Below are 19877 nucleotides of genomic sequence, written 5' to 3'. Positions count from 1 at the left end.
GAACTGGCACAGTCTTGATATAATAAAAGTTCTTTGGTTTTCCCCATTTTTCGAAGTGTGGTTGGTAGTATTGTGTTTAGTATCGTTTAGTAGTTTTTTCATGAGTTTTCATAGTACTACCGAACTGACAATGTCAAATATATTCTTATTATCTGTACTGCACTTTGGTGGTACTGTTTGCGTTATAGTTTTGTAATTAACTCGTATTAAATGATTTTAAACACTAAATATGGCTGATATAAACAGTTTGTTTGATTGCTTTGACGAGCCAGCTCAAAATGCAGCCTCGATTCAATTGCCAAACGTTAAAAATGAAGTGGAAATTTCGTAAGTACCGTGTAACCTCAAAAATTGTTTTCCTCACATGTAACAGTACAAAATCATAACATTATTGTGTTTATTGATATAAAAAAAAGTTTATTATATTTCGTTGTATACATTTCAGTGAGACTACAGAAGAAAAAAGTGTAATAAATAACAAACGAGCTCATGAGGAAGTTGAATATGCCGATACGTCAAAGAGGCTCAAACAAGACGAAGACGAGGGTGATCTGACTTCAGATTTAAAGTAAGTAAAACGATTTGTAACATCTTATGGCTCCTCTACACGAATGGCCAACGCTGGCCAATCCAAGGGACGCATTTATGCATTAGAGGGAGCAAGTGATATTGCTATCTCAGTCTACCGCATGGCTGCGTCCCTTGGATTGGCCGGCGTTGGCCATTCGTGTAGAGGAGCCATTATGATTTCTTGACAAATCAAGTTTGAGAACTATATAATAGGTAATATGCAACAATGATGTTGTTAAACATAATTAAACAACCATTTTTCTTTGTTTTTTAGCTTAGAGGCACTTCACTCGCGCATAGTCATTCATACGCTAGAAACTCACGAAGGTTGCACACATGAAGTGGCAGTACCACCAAATCAGGAGTTTGTGCCACTTGCCCAACCCACTTCAGAGCCCGCCAAGCAGTACTCTTTCATACTGGATCCCTTCCAGAAAGAAGCTATTTTGTGTATAGACAATTTAGAGTCAGTGCTTGTGTCAGCTCACACTTCTGCAGGAAAAACTGTTGTGGCCGAGTAAGTGAAATTCTAATCAACACTCATTGATTTTTAGGGTTCCATATCCAAAGGGTAAAAATGTGATCCCATTACTAAGACTTCACTGTCCATCTGTCTGTCTGTTACAAGGCTGTATCTCATGAACCGTGATAGCTAGACAGTTGAAATTTTCACAGATGACGTATTTCAGTTGCCATTATAACAACAAATACTAAAAAGTACTTGCACTCGTCCGGTATTATATATTTTTATGAACACCCCAAGTGCTTTAAGTGACTGACTACTATTGATCATGTAAAATATTAGGTCTGCTAAATAAAACACCCCCTAAATTTTGTATATCAAAATAATCAAAATGTACATCATATCAACATATTATAATCAAGATCTTACCTGTCATAACCAGACATTGTAAATTTATAGCATTTATGGTGCAGCGGAGTAGTGTTAACGGAATTTGTATAGATAATTCCAACTGAAATGGTAAATTAAGTTTAATATTAACGTAATTAACACTAATTAATCATTAGGGTTGAAATTGTTTATACCAATTCCGTTAACACCACCGCTGCACCGAAAATGCTATAATTTTTACGATGTCTGGTCATAACACACATCTATCTTTGTAGTCCCTTGGATATTATGGTGCAGATTGATTTATTTTAAGGTAGATAAATGTATTAATTGATAAATATTAAATAGATTGATGATGACCAGAGATATTCAATCAGTCAAATGATCCTGTGGTTTTTGCTCAGGTATGCCATAGCTGTATCACTAAAGAATAAACAGAGGGTAATCTACACAACACCCATTAAAGCCCTCTCTAACCAGAAGTACCGGGAGTTTTCTGAAGAATTCCATGATGTGGGGTTAATCACGGGTGATGTCACTATTAACCCTTCAGCTTCTTGCTTGATAATGACCACTGAGGTAAGAATCAATTTATGAGGTCATTGATTTATGGGGCAGATTGATAGATATAAAATTGAAGAAATTTTAACTTAAAATATTTCATAAGGTTAAAATTTCTTCTATTTTGTTTCTCGAGTTGACAACTTCTTCCCGCCATGTACGGAAATAATCATGGGGTTCGGCTTGCACCAACCCATGCTGCATAAATACATTAATATAGGCTCCACTTCTACCAGTGTTGCCTAAAAACGCAACTCTTATGATTTATCTGAAGAAGTCAGGTAATAAAAATAATTCTGAATCAGAAGAAGAAGAATCAATTCTCAGGAATAATGCTAAAAAGCTGAGTTTAGATTCATCACTTAGCACTTCAATATTTTCAAGCAATTTAGCATTTTTAGAATTATTTAAAGACTGATGTCTTAAGTGACACTCTGACAATCTTTGATTTAATAAAAAAAAACATTTTAGATTCTCAGGAACATGTTATACCGGGGATCAGAAATCATGCGTGAAGTTGGATGGGTCGTATTTGATGAAATCCATTACATGAGAGACAAGGAAAGAGGTGTTGTGTGGGAAGGTAAGAATATTATGTTGTTTAAATTTTGTTTAACCCATTAATTAGCCTAACTTAACTCATTATAAAAATAGTAAATCCTAACTCAATGACAATTGATTTAAATATGATACAAATATTTTTATAATATATTCTGAAGGCATCTATTAACACATTCATTGCCACCCAGCCAAACAAGACGTCCGGGCCAGGCCACAACAATTTCGTCATACAAAGCAGTAGTACCACGATCCCGACTACCGAGTCGTCCGGCCTGGGAACGAAATCATAAAATACCCGATAGTTGGGTTTTCGGCACAGAATGAGTTAAGATCTGATGTTTGATAGATTGCTTGCCAACTGAGTTGTGTAGTTTGGGTGTTTTCACGCTGCCCTTTTCATATGATATGTAAAGGCACTTTTAGTACTCAACTATTTAATTTACTGAATGCAAAAATATGTCAATCTTTTTTTTAAGAAACACTGATATTGCTCCCGGACAATGTCCACTACGTGTTCCTATCGGCTACCATCCCGAACGCGCGGCAGTTCGCCGAATGGGTCTGCCGCCTGCACTCGCAGCCGTGCCACGTGGTGTACACGGAGTACCGGCCCACACCGCTGCAGCACTACATCTTCCCTGCGGGCGGGGACGGGATACACCTGGTGGTGGATGAGAAGGTTCGATCTTATTCTGTTTGTGATAAGCAAAATAATGAAGTGTATAAAACAATAGTTATTTGTTTTACAAGGGGGCAAAGTTGTTGTTTAACCGCTCATGCTAATATTGATACCCGAGCAAGCGAAAGATTCCAAAATTGAACCACGAGTGTAGCGAGTGGTTCGAAAAATGGAATCTTGAGCGTTGCGAGGGTTTCAAAGCACGAGGGTTAAACAAAATTTGCCCCCGAGTGAAACACAAAATTTTTCACCACACCAACCCGAAGCAAATATTAAATGTAAAATATCAAACAAAATCAAACCAAATCAAATCCAAATGAATGTTATTAAATATTTGTCGTCCAAAATCATCATTTAAAAGTCAATTCTACCAGCAAACATAAGAAAACTACTCAAAATTTGCATTTGATTACTCACACGTGAATAAAATGCAACTTTGCTATCAGTTTTTGAAGTGCAAAGTAAGCCTTTCCGAGCTGGTGTGGTGAAAAATATTTTATTTAACAAATTTTATGTTTTTGATCGTAACAGGGCCAATTTAAAGAAGACAACTTCAACACAGCAATGACAGTTCTCGGAAACGCGGGCGACGCCGGCAAGGGCGACCAAAAGGGGCGTCGCGGCGGCCCCCGCGGAGGCCCCAATACTAATATATTCAATATAGTCAAGATGATCATGGAACGGAACTTCGCGCCGGTTATCGTGTTCAGTTTCAGCAAGAAAGACTGTGAGGCGTATGCCATGCAAATGGCCAAGTTAGACTTCAATACACGTAAGTTTTTATTGACCAATTACTAGAGATGCACCGGATATCCGGTTACTATCCGGTATCCGGCCTATCCGGCCATTATTTTACTATCCGGCCGGATACCGGATAGTGATCTACTATCCAGCCGGATACCGGATAGTAACTTTGCTTGATTTCGGAGTAAACAAATTGGATTTAAGAAACTAATACGGTCATAATCGTACTTGTTAATTATTTTCAAACAATTTAATCATTCCACTGACTTGCACGCGCACTCATTTCGAACCTAGAAATGAGTCCGCGCGAACGTTTACTAGGAAACAGGTCAAACCTGCAGAATGCGCACCTGAAAAACCGAAATGTAGTTATAGTTCCGCTGGCCGAATATTCGGCGGCCGGATACCGGATATTCGGCCGATGGTCAGGCCGAATATCCGGTATCCGGTATCCGGCCAAACAACTATCAGTTGCATCTCTACCAATTACGTATTGAAGCATCAACAAAAATCTGCGGAAGTGAGATTGAGAATCTCTATTACTTTTAGACGTACAAAATACGCTGACCTATCATTTCTTATTTTTTTACGGTTAGATTTTAAGTTTCACTGTTTCTCTGCATAGTTTTGTGACTTGTAACTCTGTCTGCTAACTTAACCATAACCCTACTACTGTCTACTGAACAGAACTTTTATGAAATTTGGCTTTTAATAATTAATTTCCTTGTTTCTATTATAAACAGTTGAAGAGAAGAAACTAGTAGACGAAGTTTTCAACAACGCGATGGACGTGCTATCTGAAGAGGACCGCAAATTGCCGCAGGTGGAAAACGTGATCCCACTTCTGAGACGCGGCATCGGCATCCATCATGGCGGACTTCTGCCCATACTTAAGGAGACTATCGAGATATTGTTCGGCTTGGGACTTATAAAGGTAGGAAAATAAATGAAACATACGTTGATAAATACAAATAACATTGTGATCCGCTTTCTGTGAAGAAGTATGTGCGCCTATGAATCGCCTGTCATTATATCGAAATGGCGTAAAAATGTGACAAGGCGATAAACAAGGTCATGAACAAAAAATCGTTATAAGAAAAATTGCTAGATAATAACACAGTATTTATGAGGTACATACTCAAGTTCAAACCCTACATTTGTCAGTGAATGGTTTATATAAATTAATTTGTTCATCAGGCCCTATTTGCCACTGAGACCTTCGCCATGGGACTCAACATGCCGGCGAGAACTGTTGTCTTCACCTCATGCCAGAAATTTGACGGAAAAGAAATGAGATTCGTAAGTTTTAGTAGTTATTCTAATCCACTAAATTTAATGTGTAAGCTCAATAGTTAAACGCTAATACGAGTATAACATGAAAATTACATACAAGTAATATTTATGTATGATTTAAGTTAAAATACTTTTAAAATGCGCGCCCTCTGCAGTGCACGTACGCTTATATTTATACATATACGCAACACACACTAAATACAACAAAAATTGCTACTTTTATGCTTTGTTCGTGTGCGTTGCATCTATAAAGGCGGGAATCCACCAATATGCGGCACAGGCATCAGTAAAAAAATGCTTGTGCACAGTGCCGCACACTGGTGGAATCCCGGTTTTAGATTACTTTGATGTGGGCAGAAACGGTACAGATTTTAAGAAATGTATCTCTACAACATTTTAATACACGTTTTAATGTTTTAGCTAACATCAGGCGAGTACATTCAAATGTCCGGAAGAGCTGGCCGTCGAGGCTTGGACGACAAGGGTATCGTGATCCTCATGATCGACCAGAAGGTCACACCCAGCGTGGTTAAGGACATGGTGCAGGGCAAGGCGGATCCTATCAATTCGGCCTTCCATCTCACTTACAATATGGTAAGCAAGTAATAAAAACTTGTATAGTTATGTTTTTGTATTTAGCACACTTTACCTCAGAAAGATTAGTCACTCCTGCGTCAATTTACAGATGTACTAGTGCATAATTATTTTCCATCGTTTTTTGGTTCCATCGTGTCTTGCTATTTCAGTCAGTCTCGGTACAAAAAGTACTGAGGTTGACTGACGTAGCATAAGAAATACGAACGTTTCCGGGAAAATACGATGGAAAACAATTATGCACTACATCTGTAGCAACTGTTTAAGGGCACGTCAACACTAGTTGTTGTTGCGTAGTTTTCATCATTGGTTTTTCAGGAATTTAACGAGAACTTTCAGGGAATAAAAAAATATATTGTACAACAAAATCGCTGCTCGTAGATATCATTGGTCAAATTACTAGTGTTTGAAGCCCTTACTATTTAGGAGGTATCGAGTTAACGTTATCCTCTTGTCTGTATAAGGATCCTGACCAATTTTGTAATCATCTCTTTGCATTTTTTTTTCGAGAATGTTTTTTCTACTGTATAGGTATGAGGTAGGTACGAGGTTTGAACCCACGTTTTTGACCACCACACATGAAAGGTTAAGGAAGGAGCTGTATCCTACCAACTGCGCCAATTATATAAAATTTTAATTAAACTTTTTCGAAATAAAATGTATCCATAAATTTATCATTTTTTATTATTACCAGTGTGCTAGAAACCTTGGACAGGTGCTACAAATTTCTTCTTTTTTCAGGTATTGAACTTGTTGAGAGTTGAGGAAATCAATCCGGAATACATGTTAGAGAGAAGCTTCTTCCAGTTCCAAAATCAAGCTGCTATTCCAGATTTAATTGACAGTAAGTGTTAAACAGATTATTATTTATTACATAGGTATTCATCGTCATATCTTTATGTCCTGTACGAAAACTTAATAATATGTCACAAAAATTGCTGGTTCCAATCTTCCTCCTAATAGTATTAATATTAAACTCTCCACTACCGTTGATCTTTTGCCATCCAAAAACGGTTCTGGCCTCGAATGTCCAATTCCTTAAATGTCCATTTTCCTCGAATGTCTAATTTCCCGAATGTCCATTTGCTCGAAGGTCCAATTCCCGGAATGTCCATTTGCTCAAAGGTCCAATTCCCGGAATGTCCATTTGCTCGAAGGTCCAATTCCCGGAATGTCCATTTGCTCGAAGGTCAGATTCCTTAAATGTCCATTTTCTTCGAATGTCTAATTCCCGAATGTCCGTTTATCGAATGTGGGGGTTGATGTGCTGTGAGGTTGAGTGATCGGGGGGCTGAGGGATTGGGTCAGTGGCGGGGCGGGCGGATGGATTTAGTTGACAGGGATTATAATTTCCCAGACGGACTCGAGAAAATTCCTGATTACATATTTACTGAAGTAATAGGTACACGAATTTAGTGTTAAACATGATCATGTTTTTCATTCATGCGTCGCGCTCTTAACAATGCGTTGAAACTAAAAATGGTATAATAAAAACTTTTTATAAAAAAAATTAAACCGACTTCAAAAAGGATGAAATAAAATATTATCCTTTTTATGTCTATGCGTTACCAACTGATATGTTTGAAGTCGGTGCCAAGCCAAGTAGTAACAATACCAGTCAAAAATAATCAGCTTTATGGCTATAAATCCCATTAGAACTGTACTAATAACTATTATAAATGTGTAAAGAATTCTGTCTGCCTCTTTGTCGCCTTTTCATGGCTAAACAACTAAACCGCTTTAGGTGAAATTTGGCAAGAAGGTAAATTCCTTGAATTGTTTTATATTTTGAAATGTAGTCCTCTGGATAAGGGACGGGAAATAACTCAGTCCCAATCCCACACTTGCGTGCTATAGACTGTTCGAGCATTAGTAAGAAATGCTCTTTAAAAAATACGACGGCAAAAAAATGCATTTATATTTACACTAATGTGCCGACAAATATGGTACGGACTGCGCCAAGAATGTTTGATCGTGTGCTCTGAGGTGTGTTCTTAGGTCCAGTCGACGTCAATGATATGTTTACACTTTTGCACCTTACTCCTTTGTAATAAGGTGAAAAGTGTAAACATATTTTTAACGTCGACTGTACCTACAGAAAGTACGTTCATTGTCATCGTGTAAGGCAATCCAACGTATGTAAATCCTTATCGAATCGCACCAAAGTCATGGTATGCTTCAAAATTTGGCTTGGCACCGACTTCAAACATATCAGTTGGTAACGCATAGACATAAAAAGGATAATATTTTATTTCATCCTTTTTGAAGTCGGTTTCATTTTTTTTATAAAAAAATTTTATTATCTTACTGATCATTAGAATAGCGATAAGAATTGCATGTCGGGTACGACTCTTAGAGTCTGGCTACTGAAATATTACACAATGTTTGGCGGGAAATTCAAAAAATCTTGGGCTGGTCACACTTTGTGTAGTAGGAATTATAGTTTTGATACTAGAAAATATTTTTGATTTTCTGTGCACACGTAAGGTACCTGAGGATATAAGTTAAATATACGTTGACGTGCACTCAAAGTCAGCTCACATAGTTTCTACCACTATGTAAAGTACAGTCAACGATAAACACATAATGTGAACACTTTCTCACCATATACCATTGTAACAAGAAGAAAAATTAAATGTAGTGTAAATAAGACCTATCTCGATAATACCTTAATATTAATCCATCACCAAAAAAAACAACGGGTTGCACTCCGGGAGTGCCGACAGAAGTGAAAACTCAATGAGTAGTCCAAAATGTCTGCAGCACTATGTATAATTGACCCATCCTCCTTTCTATTGAAAAACTTTAGTTCCGAAATTGCTGGTCAGTAAGCTTGTTTAAAATTAGAAATTCAAATTTGTAGCGTTAATTGTTTAAAATTCGAATAGAAATTGTAAAGTTACCTTGCAGACCTCGCATCTAAATATATTTGGTCATGATATTTTGAGTTTTATTCACCAGTACTAGAGTTCACTTTTATTAGCGATTTCATCAAGATGTAGCTTTAATGAATTATATTTGAGTGATATAAAGTTAGAATGTAACTGTGAGATCCTCGTATTTCAACCCAAGATTAGAACCTTTTTTATGTAATGTCATTGAGTTTTTCTTTATTGATTTAAATGCCATCTAAATTAGTGGCCATCTAAACCTTACGGTCACGTGATCGCCTTACGCTGTCTCGAGTTTATCATTTTTTCCCCACCTCAAAAACTGCCTAGCGCCGCTAAAGAAGTTTTCACTTCAAAAATACATAAGTACTATGCCAAATATGCTAAATGCTAAGTATCAAAATATTTATAGGACACCAACCTTCTAATTTGTTTACATTTGTTTAGGAGTTGTAAACATTGTAGTTTTTCGGTATACAACGCTACACGTCGACTTCGCACATTGTCGTCATTATTTACGAGCTTAAATAATAGTTTGCGAACCTCACTCGGTATAGACATTATTAATATTATTTAAAATAAACCCCTTATAAACCGCAAATATTTTCGTATCAGTTTGAGCCATGCCACAAAATAATGCGACAGTAAGCTGCCCGGGCAGCTTCCGATGGGCCCCACTTTTTTGGGCTGATTGTGTATCCTGTTCTCTTATTCTATATCAATGCTTTGAAAAAATGCAACTACTTATTATAAAAATTCAGAAAATAAAGATAAAAGCCATGTTTTATTTTCGTAAAAATATTTTATTTCTTAATTTTCTACAATTTCGTAAATAAACGGTTTTTAGTGTCACCTGAATAGTAGGCCAACAATATGTGGCGAATTTCGTAGGCACACGGACTATTTGTTACTCTACTAGACGTCCAGCCAGGTTCTGATGTTTCATCACAGACGAAACGGTCAATTGGGTCATTAGACATACAAAGATTGGACGTACAGGGAATCAGATATTAGACATTCGGGTAATTGGACGTACGAGGAGGAGGCATTCAAGGAATTGGACATACGGGGATTGGACGTTCAGGTAATTAGACATACAGGGATCGGACGTTCAGGTAATTAGACATACGGGGATTGGTCGTTCAGGTAATTAGACATACGGGGATTGGTCGTTCAAGGAATTGGACGCACGGGGACTGGGCATTTGGAAAATTGGACATTCGAGGCCAGAACCCCAAAAACCGACCTTTGTCAGAATTGAATTTGATTATCGTGTCGGTGGAAAGCTAGAGGTACCATTAATACCATTAAGCCATCTCTTTCTGTCAACAGAGGTTAAAATGAAACAGAAAGAGTACAACTCTGTGATGGTGGAACAAGAACACTCGATAGCGTCGTACTGCAACATTAGGTCGCAGTTGGACATGCTCGGCTCTCAGTTCCGATCGGTGATCACACGGCCCGAATATCTCAAGCCTTTTCTACAGCCTGGAAGACTTGTTAAGGTATGTCAAAGTAAAGTATAGTGATTTTTTTCAACCTATAAACATTAGGAGGTGAATATATAAGTGTCATGCTGCACAATTTTTTCTATGGGACCGACGGAACCCGAAATTGCAAAGGAAAAATTATCCCATTGAAAACGTCGACATACTGTACATCTAATTAGTCGAAATGTCTACATTCTCAATACACCCAATTTCTAATTTCTCAAGGTTAATCAATACCATAATAATAGTTGTTCTTATTCACTCTTGACTTATTAACTATTCTTTTATATTTCATTTAAATATTTTTTCGGAACTTATGTACGAAATATCATTTGATATTTACCACTAGCTTTTCGGTGAAGGAAAACATCGTGAGATTCGTGCGGAAACCTGCATACATCTGCGAAAGAATTCAAAGGTGTATGTGAAGTCCCCAATCCGCATTGGGCTAGCGTGGGGACTATAGCCCAAGCCCTCTCGCGCATGAGGCCTGTGCCCAGCAGTGGGGACGTGTATATAGGCTGATTTTTTTTTCTCAGGTGAAAACCGAGAAATACGAGTACGACTGGGGCATCATAGTGAACTTCAGGCATAAAACCCAAGGCAAGGGCAAGAAGGGCAAAGGTGACGACAACCCTCTGTCGTCCGAGGCTGTGATCGTGGTCGACATACTGCTGCACGTCAAACAGGCGAGCGGCGACGACGCGGAGACTAATGTGCCGTGCCCGCCTGGCGAGGTAAGCAACAACTTCAAAGATAATTATTTAGATAATTTAATAAAGAATCTTTGTAAGGTTGGCGGTTTTGTTGTAACTTCAACCGTTTTTCTAATTACAATGAATAAATACAAAATGGGACACAAAAGTGACGGTACGGGGGGAACCATCCACTTGACAAGTTGTTCCCGCTTTTTTTACCTAATAAGCTTCTTGCCAAGTATCGTGCTTTCTCCCGGTTATAACTGTAAATTGAGCATGAGTATAAAAAAGTTAACTCCTGTGTTTTTCCCAATAAAGACCGGAGACATCGAGGTAGTTCCAGTACTCCACACCCTCATCCACCAAATCAGCTCCCTCCGCGTATACTATCCGAAGGACTTACGGCCCGCTGACAGTCGCAAATCCGTACTCAAGACTATTGGAGAAGTGAAGAAACGGTTCCCAGAGGGACCGCCGCTACTGAATCCTATCAAGGACATGAAGATTGACGATCCAGTGTTTAAAGAATGCGTGGAGAGAATTAAGCAGTTGGAAGAAAGGTGAGTTTATCTGTACTACATATCCCGATATAGGATGTCAGCCAAACGGCTAGAAGCTAGAAGGCTCGCTGACAACCGCAAGCGCGTGGTCAAAACTATAACTAAGAAAACTAACTAACTAGAAAATAAGAAACGTTTCCATGAGGTTCATTGTCAGTCACGTCTTTGATCATGGTTTTTTGTTTGAGAACTATCCATTTTCATTTCTGTTAAACAAATTTTTTAGAAAACTATTATTACATAGTTCATGCATCATAGAACCTTTTTTATCACCACGTTATCCAACCTGGGACACTAATTTGCCTACCTACCTTTTTAATGTCACTAAATTGTTATCCAGACTTTACGCTCACCCCCTCCACACGGACAAGAACCGCGCCGCGCTCCAAGCGGCCCACGAGCGCAAACTGGAAATATACGAAGAACTCACCGAGGCCAAAGCCGAGCTGCGGAAGGCCAAGAGTATCCTGCAGATGGACGAGCTCAAGAAGAGGAAACGAGTGCTGCGGAGACTGGGTTATTGCACGGCGGCCGACGTCATAGAACTGAAAGGGAGGATCGCCTGTGAATTAAGCAGGTAAAATAACATTTTTAATATAAAACGGTGAGTTTTTGCATGACGATGGCTCTTTGCTACGACTCTCCAAGTGTTACAAGAGCGCAAGCTGGAAATATACGAAGAACTCACCGAGGCCAAAGCCGAGCTGTGGAAGGCCAAGAACATTCTGCAGATGGACGAGCTCAAGAAGAGGAAACGAGTGCTGCGGAGGCTGGGTTATTGCACGGCGGCTGACGTCATAGAACTGAAGGGTAGGATCGCCTGTGAATTAAGCAGGTAAAAAATCATTTTTATATAAAACGGTAAGTGGGTTTATGCACGACGATGGCTCTTTGCTACGACTCTCCAAGCGTTACAAGAGCGCAAGCTGGAAATATACGAAGAACTCACCGAGGCCAAAGCCGAGCTGTGGAAGGCCAAGAACATTCTGCAGATGGACGAGCTCAAGAAGAGGAAACGAGTGCTGCGGAGGCTGGGTTATTGCACGGCGGCTGACGTCATAGAACTGAAGGGTAGGATCGCCTGTGAATTAAGCAGGTAAAAAATCATTTTTATATAAAACGGTAAGTGGGTTTATGCACGACGATGGCTCTTTGCTACGACTCTCCAAGCGTTACAAGAGCGCAAGCTGGAAATATACGAAGAACTCACCGAGGCCAAAGCCGAGCTGCGGAAGGCCAAGAGCATCCTGCAGATGTCCGAGTTAAAGAAGAGGAATCGAGTGCTGCGCAGACACGGCGGCCGAGGTTATTGAACTGAAGGGGAGGATCGCCTGTGAATTGAGCAGGTAAGTGCCTTTTCGCTGCGACCTGCGACTCCAAGCGTCGCAAAAGCGCGAGCTGAAAATATACGAAGAACTCGCTAAGGCCGAGCTGTGATTTATTGATTCTCTGCGACACTAAGGGCCAGTTGCACCAACCACATTTGACAGACTGATCAACGTCAGCCGGCGCGCCCCGGCGCCTTACTATGAAACTTTCCATACATAAAAATTTAGCGAACTCTTTAACGATACGAACAGTTTGGTGCAACCGACCCTAAGTGCCAGTTGCACCATCCGCACTTGAGACTGATCAACGTCACCTGGCGCGCCGCAGCGATTTACTTTGAAACTTTCCATGCAATCAAATATAGCGAACTCTTTAACGATGACAAACAGTGTAGTGCAACCGACCCCAAATGTACGTCAAGCGTTCCAAAAGTTTCTCTTTCCACGATCTCAGTTATTAGTGAATGGTCCGGAGCGAGTTACCAAAAAATGCCTAGTGAGAGTGGTGAGTAGATTCACTCACCAAAAACTGCATTATTTTAATCTTAATGTCATCGTGAGGTCTGGGAGGTCCATCCGGCTTGAAACTCATGGATTGTATAATAAGTAGACCCACATGGTATTATTTTTCTTCCAGCGCCGACGAACTCCTCCTAACCGAACTGATCTTCAACGGCGTGTTCAACGCGCTGACATCCTCGCAGAGCGCCGCGCTGGTCAGCTGCTTCGTGTGCGACGAGAACAGCTCGCAGTCCTCCGCCACCGGCGAGGAGCTGCGCGGCGTGCTGAGACAATTACAGGTAACATTTTAAAACCAGACCTTTAGAAGATAAACTCGCTCATAGTACTTGTATACTTACGTTTGTTAGACTTTTTTCTGAATTGTTTAACTTAATCCAATTTAGCTAGTTTTATCTTCTTTCCGAGCCTCTTTCTCGCTAAGATAGAAAGTTTTGGATCTAAAGTTGAAACTGCATACCCATAGAGGGCAATGCGCGCTTATGAGTAATCATGGGTCTTGCCCTTGTGACCTACTCGTCCAATCTATCCATCTATCCGGTGTCCATCTATTTTTTAATTTAAAATTATCAGTGGATAATTCGTTGTGGATCTCTTCTACTTAAATCTATCTCCAATATGTAATTTTTCCGCGACTTCTTCCACCTCAGCGATCAACTCCTTCGATAACGCTACGTATAATGTATACTACAATTATGTTATTCCTAGGAATACGCCCGGAGGATAGCCAAGGTGTCGATCGAGGCCAAGATGGACCTGGACGAGGACAACTACGTGGGCAAGTTCAAGTGCACGCTCATGGACGTCGTGCACTCCTGGTCTAAGGGCGCCAGCTTCCTGGAGATCTGCAAGATGACAGACGTGTTCGAAGGTAAGATAAATCAGTCCATCGGTTTTCCATTACTGGACTTAGGATGGTATTCCATCTGTCCATTATCTTGGTCCAGTATGTATTTGCGTCTCCGGTTTTGCTTAAGAGAGTGAGACGCAATGCACATTGGACAAAAATCGGACAGGTGGAATACCACTCTTAGGGCCCATTTAGATGATGCGAATATGCGCGCCGTCTAAATCAGCCCTAAGGGCTAGACGACGCGCGAACTCGCATGCGATTTCAGTTACATTGCGGACTATTGGTTACGTCCAATTCAACCGACCGATCAAAACGCGCAATGTAATGAAACTCGCATGCGAGTTCTCGCATCGTCTAAATGAGCCCTTAGAGGCATCCCCAAAGACGATAATATCGTCTGTCATATTATGTCGTCAGTCGATATCCTAAGGCGCGATATATCAGTAGCCTGTTTTATGTATCTCGTCGCTTTCTGTCTTACAAAAGTGGTCTCGCCATCTGACCGAAGACCGAACTACAATTTACCAAAATGAAAACCCTTAGATTCTCCTGTTTTTTTACCCCCACAAAATTGAAAGGGATCACTGAAACCAAATTTTCACCAAGGGGACTTGATTCAACGAAAATAAGTTGGGAACCCTTAGTAAAACATCCATTTATTCAAGTAAGATTTTACAATCGCATAGGTACCTACATCATAAAATCATAACTAAACTAAAAACTATTTAGGTGACAAACACAATTAATACAGTAAAATTATACATTTTGCGTTTGCGTCAAATCCGGTAGTTCTGATTTTTTGCAGACTTGTTTATGATGTTGGCCCAATGAATAATCCAAGTTTGTGACCTCGAGCGCCGAACGCAACTTTGTCAAAAATCGAATAAACCGATTTTTTTTTAGATTTGGGTGATTATAACCCTAAAGTACTAGTTTTTGATAGTAACTTCCTAGGGCGTTTTTAAAGTAGACTAAATTTGCTACAACTAGAATTGTCTCTGTACATCTAATATTTTCCGAGATAAAGCCTTTCAAAATGGATAATGTTTTCGAACTTGTATTCGTAGGCTAAGTAAGTGCAGTGATTGGCACAGGTCAATCAAAGCTGATTTGACCCGGTAGCCACAAGATCGTAACCCCCCCAAGTTGCGTTCGGCGCTCGAAGTCACAAACTTGGATTATACATTGGGCCAACAACAAGTCTGCAAAAAATCCAGAACTACCGGATTTGACGCAAAAGAGCCAGGTTACAAAATTCGACAAAGTTACTGGATTAAATATAATAATTTCATGTTTCCTTGTTATGGGTTGAGACAAAAAATTAATGTTTTTTACATATTTCGTTTTCCAGGTTCCATAATCAGATGCATGCGGCGACTAGAAGAGGTGCTCCGCCAACTCTGCCAAGCGGCCAAGAACATTGGCAATACGGACTTGGAGAACAAATTCAGCGAAGCCATCAAACTGCTTAAGAGAGACATCGTATTCGCCGCCAGCTTGTACATGTAATGGGCAACTCCACTAAATAATTATATCCTTATTTAATATGTACTTGTTTCATTTTATAATCTTTCATTACTGCCAAACGGTCAAGAACATTGGCAATACGGACTTGGAGAACAAATTCAGCGAACTCACATGAAACTGCTCAAGAGAGACATCGTATTCGCCCCCAGCTTGTACATGTAACGGGCAACTCCACTAAATAATTATATCCTTATTTAATATGTACTTGTTTCATTTTATAATCTTTCATTACTGCCAAACGGTCAAGAACATTGGCAATACGGACTTGGAGAACAAATTCAGCGAACCCACATGAAACTGCTCAAGAGAGACATCGTATTCGCCCCCAGCTTGTACATGTAACGGGCAACTCCACTAAATAATTATATCCTTATTTAATATGTACTTGTTTCATTTTATAATCTTTCATTACTGCCAAACGGTCAAGAACATTGGCAATACGGACTTGGAGAACAAATTCAGCGAACCCACATGAAACTGCTCAAGAGAGACATCGTATTCGCCCCCAGCTTGTACATGTAACGGGCAACTCCACTAAATAATTATATCCTTATTTAATATGTACTTGTTTCATTTTATAATCTTTCATTACTGCCAAACGGTCAAGAACATTGGCAATACGGACTTGGAGAACAAATTCAGTGAACGATTCGTATGGCATTGGCTACATTCATGGCACACGTAACATACGCGCAGGTTACATGCGCTATGTGCAACAGCCATAAGATAAGCAAATAGGCCGTCTAACGATATCACAACCATAACTATGGACCATAACATTTTTCAAATGTTTAGTGTCAATCACATTATGACATGGCGTGTAGGTACCTACACAAACTTATTTCGTGGAGAGTTTTTTGTTGTATGCTTTTTGTATTTGTATATGAGTAATGGAGATGAACAGATAAATGCGGTGGATGAGTGACTAAATCGTGCATTATGTTTGGTGACAATGACTCTACAATATCTTGCCGCAGTTCAAAATCGACATAAATACTTTGTTAGTGTCATAGTGTTATATTTGCCCCTAATCTGATAATCAGTATCATCGTTACATCTATTAGTTAAGTTTGGTTAAGTGTAAGCATTTACAGTTCGTCCTTTGTGCCGCATGTGAGTATAAATTAAATTTTATTAAAAGTTGGAGTGTTAAGCTAAAGTAGGCCTAATATCTCGCAAGCGTCGAAACACTATTATGGTTAGTGTTTTATTTTTATATAGGTATCTTTGAAAGTTATAAAGTATAATATATGTTTTTTATAATATTACGCTTATATATTACTCTATTTTTTGTGATTAAGTATTTCCAAGGGCCCAACGTTATCTGTTCTCTTTGACGGCGCAGCAACTAGTATCATTTCTCTCTCCTCGCTCTTTTAAAAATGCCGTTTTTTTCAAAAAAGGACAACCATACTGTTGCCAAGATGGACTTCAAATCAAAGTGTTGCCTTTTTTGGTAGGCATAGGTTGTGTATGTTTGCGTAAAAGCGTATATGTGTGCTCTTTTAGGGATGTAAAAAGTCGATTTTAATCATGTTATATATCGACAAACGCTACACAGCGGAACGAAATAGCGATTAATTGAAGCGTCAATATCTTCGTTAAACATAAACATAATTGAAATGCTAATGGATAATGAATATATTATAATGTAATAAAATAATTTAATTATTGCGGAACACCTATTTTAGTAGGTATTTATGTATTTTAATTAAATATCTGAACTTTCCCTTGGTTCCCTCCTGGGGCGTGACTATAAAATTGTGATCTGATAACCACAATAAAGAATAAAAGCGTTTTTGTTCATTTTAGGTATCGTTAAACCTTTGAAGTAAAATTAAAATTGCAAGAAATGTCGATAGTTTATCTATATGACTTTATCGACATGGCTACAGCAAGGTGGGCCTCATTGTTAATCGTACACTAAACAAAAGTGGCAACAGTGACAGCTCGCTGAGACGGGATCTCTATATACAGGGTGTCCCATAAGTGACACGTCACAGTGACACTGGAGGTAGACCAAGCCAAGAGGACCCAAACCAACTTAACATGACCCCAGTAAAAGTGGCACGGTTTTCGAGTTTATGCCAAGTTAAGGTTTTTCATGAATATTGACCGTTTTAACATTGTTAGTGCCAGTGTGCACTCGGAAAGGTCTCGAAGTTAGTTTTTCTTTATGTGTACGGCATCATGAATAGTTAATTAAGATAACAGAATAGGTATTTTATCGTTAAACAATGTAAAATGCAAAAAAGTACTGGTTTAATCTTGAATTAAATTCACAGCGAAACATTAATTTCGACTTTGACCACCTGTCGTGAAAAAAAATTACTAGAAAAGTAATGAGCAAATAACGTCAAAATATTGAGCATGTTATGCAGGTTCAAAAATGGTATATTCCATGTACCTTCCTGCAATAAAATAGGAATTATTAACATCTTTCGAAAGCCTCATAAAAAATAAGTTAAAACTTGGAAATCTGCAATCCGTTGCTACTTAGTAAAAATGTTAAAAACGGTCAAAATTCATGAAAAACCTTATTTTGGCAATAACTCAAAAACCGTGCCACTTTTACTGGGGTCATGTTAAGTTGGTTTGGTTCCTCTTGGCCTGGTCTACCTCCAGTGTCACTGTGACGTGTCACTTATGGGACACCCTGTATTATAGCCGGCTTAGACTCTCGCGCGAGCCACGAGACGAGCCGCGAGCCGCGCCACGAGACGCGAGTGTGAACGGTAGGCTCGTGACTTGTCTCGCGCTCGCCTGGCTCGCGTGGAGGAGCGGTTTTTTGGGCACGAGCCAAAGGGGCTCGCGCGGGACGCGCGCTTACGTTCACACTCGCGTTCGGCTTGTCATTCAATTATAAACCTTATGCCGTGCCGTTAGTGTTTAAAATATATTAGCTCGACGAGCTTACGGGCCATGAGACGAGCCTCGAGCCGAGCCACGAGGCGAGAGTGTAATCATTAGCTCGACGGGCTCATGCGCTCAAGGCCACTCGAGGCGAGCCACGACACGCGCCGCGAGACGAGCCACGAGCCGCGAATGTAACCCGCCTATTAAATCTATGGGTATTTCCTTGGCGAAAAATTTGAATCAATCCGCTTGTAATATTTTGAGGGCTTACAGCCGTATTTCTCTAACTGTTACTTAAAAAAATGTCCTAGTCCAAACTAAACAAATCGTTTAAAGTATGTTCGATTCGTAATTCACAATCATAGACGACTTATAATATATAGAGACGGTGTCTCAGCGAGCTGTCACTGTTGCCACTTTTGTTTAGTGTACGATTAACAATGAGGCCCACCTTGCTGTCGATAAAGTCATATCGATAAACTATCGACATTTCTTGCAATTTTAATTTTACTTCAAAGGTTTAACGGTACCTAAAATGAACAAAAACGCTTTTATTCTTTATTGTGGTTATCAGATCACAATTTTATAGTCACGCCCCAGCAGGGAACCAAGGGAAAGTTCAGATATTTAATTAAAATACATAAATACCTACTAAAATAGGTGTTCCGCAATAATTGAATTATATTATTATATTATAATATATTCATTATCCATTAGCATTTCAATTATGTTTATGTTTAACGAAGATATTGAAGCTTCAATTAATCGCTATTTCATTCCGCTGTGTAGCGGTTATCGATATATGACATGATTAAAATCGACTTTTCACATCCCTAAAAGAGCACACATATACGCTTTTACGCACACATACACAGCCTGGGCGCATCACAAAAGGCAACACTTGATTTGAAGTCCATCTTGTCAACAGTATGGTTGTCCTTTTTTGACAAACGGCATTTTTAAAAGAGCGAGGAGAGAGAAATTATACTAGTTGCTGCGCCGTGAAAGAGAACAGAGGGCCTACCGCGAACCACGTTCGACGTGTTGCCTCTCTGTCGCACTTGTAAATACGTACGTAAGTGTGACAGGGGGGCAGCACGTCGAACGTGGTTCGCGGTAAGGCCTCTGAAAACGTTGGGCCCTTGTTCACAATACTTTGCAGTGTCGGTTTGGACCCAAGTTCGACTGTAAGAGAATGTTTTAAAGTATTAAGTTCGCCTTTATACGTATTTCTTAACCCCTGGAACGCCGAACCGACAAACGTACTTGTACCCGTCAGATGCCTAGTGCCGGATCCGTC

General features: G+C 39.5%; 1 protein-coding gene across 2 annotated transcripts; it reads left to right on the top strand.

The window, feature by feature from the left end:
• Positions 1 to 142: 142 nt before the first annotated feature.
• LOC134789787 (exosome RNA helicase MTR4) lies at positions 143 to 15741 on the top strand. Of its 2 annotated transcripts, XM_063760434.1 has the most exons (19): positions 143 to 327; positions 446 to 568; positions 845 to 1087; positions 1828 to 2002; positions 2456 to 2567; positions 3022 to 3224; positions 3756 to 3996; positions 4712 to 4902; positions 5166 to 5267; positions 5682 to 5855; positions 6597 to 6699; positions 10079 to 10251; positions 10776 to 10973; positions 11253 to 11494; positions 11835 to 12030; positions 12800 to 12840; positions 13460 to 13622; positions 14050 to 14212; positions 15546 to 15741. In XM_063760434.1, exons 1-19 carry the CDS (start codon positions 230 to 232, stop codon positions 15701 to 15703), a joined length of 3099 nt encoding a protein of 1032 aa, XP_063616504.1. In that variant the 5' UTR covers positions 143 to 229; the 3' UTR covers positions 15704 to 15741. The 2 variants fall into 2 exon arrangements, with proteins under 2 accessions (XP_063616504.1, XP_063616505.1); XM_063760435.1 differs by lacking the exon at positions 12800 to 12840 and having other exon boundaries at positions 11835 to 12071.
• The last annotated feature ends 4136 nt before the right edge of the window (positions 15742 to 19877 follow it).

This window comes from Cydia splendana, chromosome 4 (assembly GCF_910591565.1).
Source record: "Cydia splendana chromosome 4, ilCydSple1.2, whole genome shotgun sequence".
In the NCBI taxonomy this organism is placed as follows: domain Eukaryota; kingdom Metazoa; phylum Arthropoda; class Insecta; order Lepidoptera; family Tortricidae; genus Cydia; species Cydia splendana.
Note: the sequence above shows the minus strand (reverse complement) of the source record. Positions and strands in the feature narration are given on the sequence as shown.

What these genes read in the sequence shown, in the direction of transcription:
- LOC134789787 (XM_063760434.1), top strand. Translation starts at nt 230, where the DNA reads ATGGCTGATATAAACAGTTTGTTTGATTGCTTTGACGAGCCAGCTCAA. An exon ending in ATTAAGCAGTTGGAAGAAAG is followed by an intron (nt 11,495 to 11,834) that starts GTGAGTTTATCT and finishes ATTGTTATCCAG; the next exon opens with ACTTTACGCTCACCCCCTCC. An exon ending in GCGTGCTGAGACAATTACAG is followed by an intron (nt 13,623 to 14,049) that starts GTAACATTTTAA and finishes TGTTATTCCTAG; the next exon opens with GAATACGCCCGGAGGATAGC.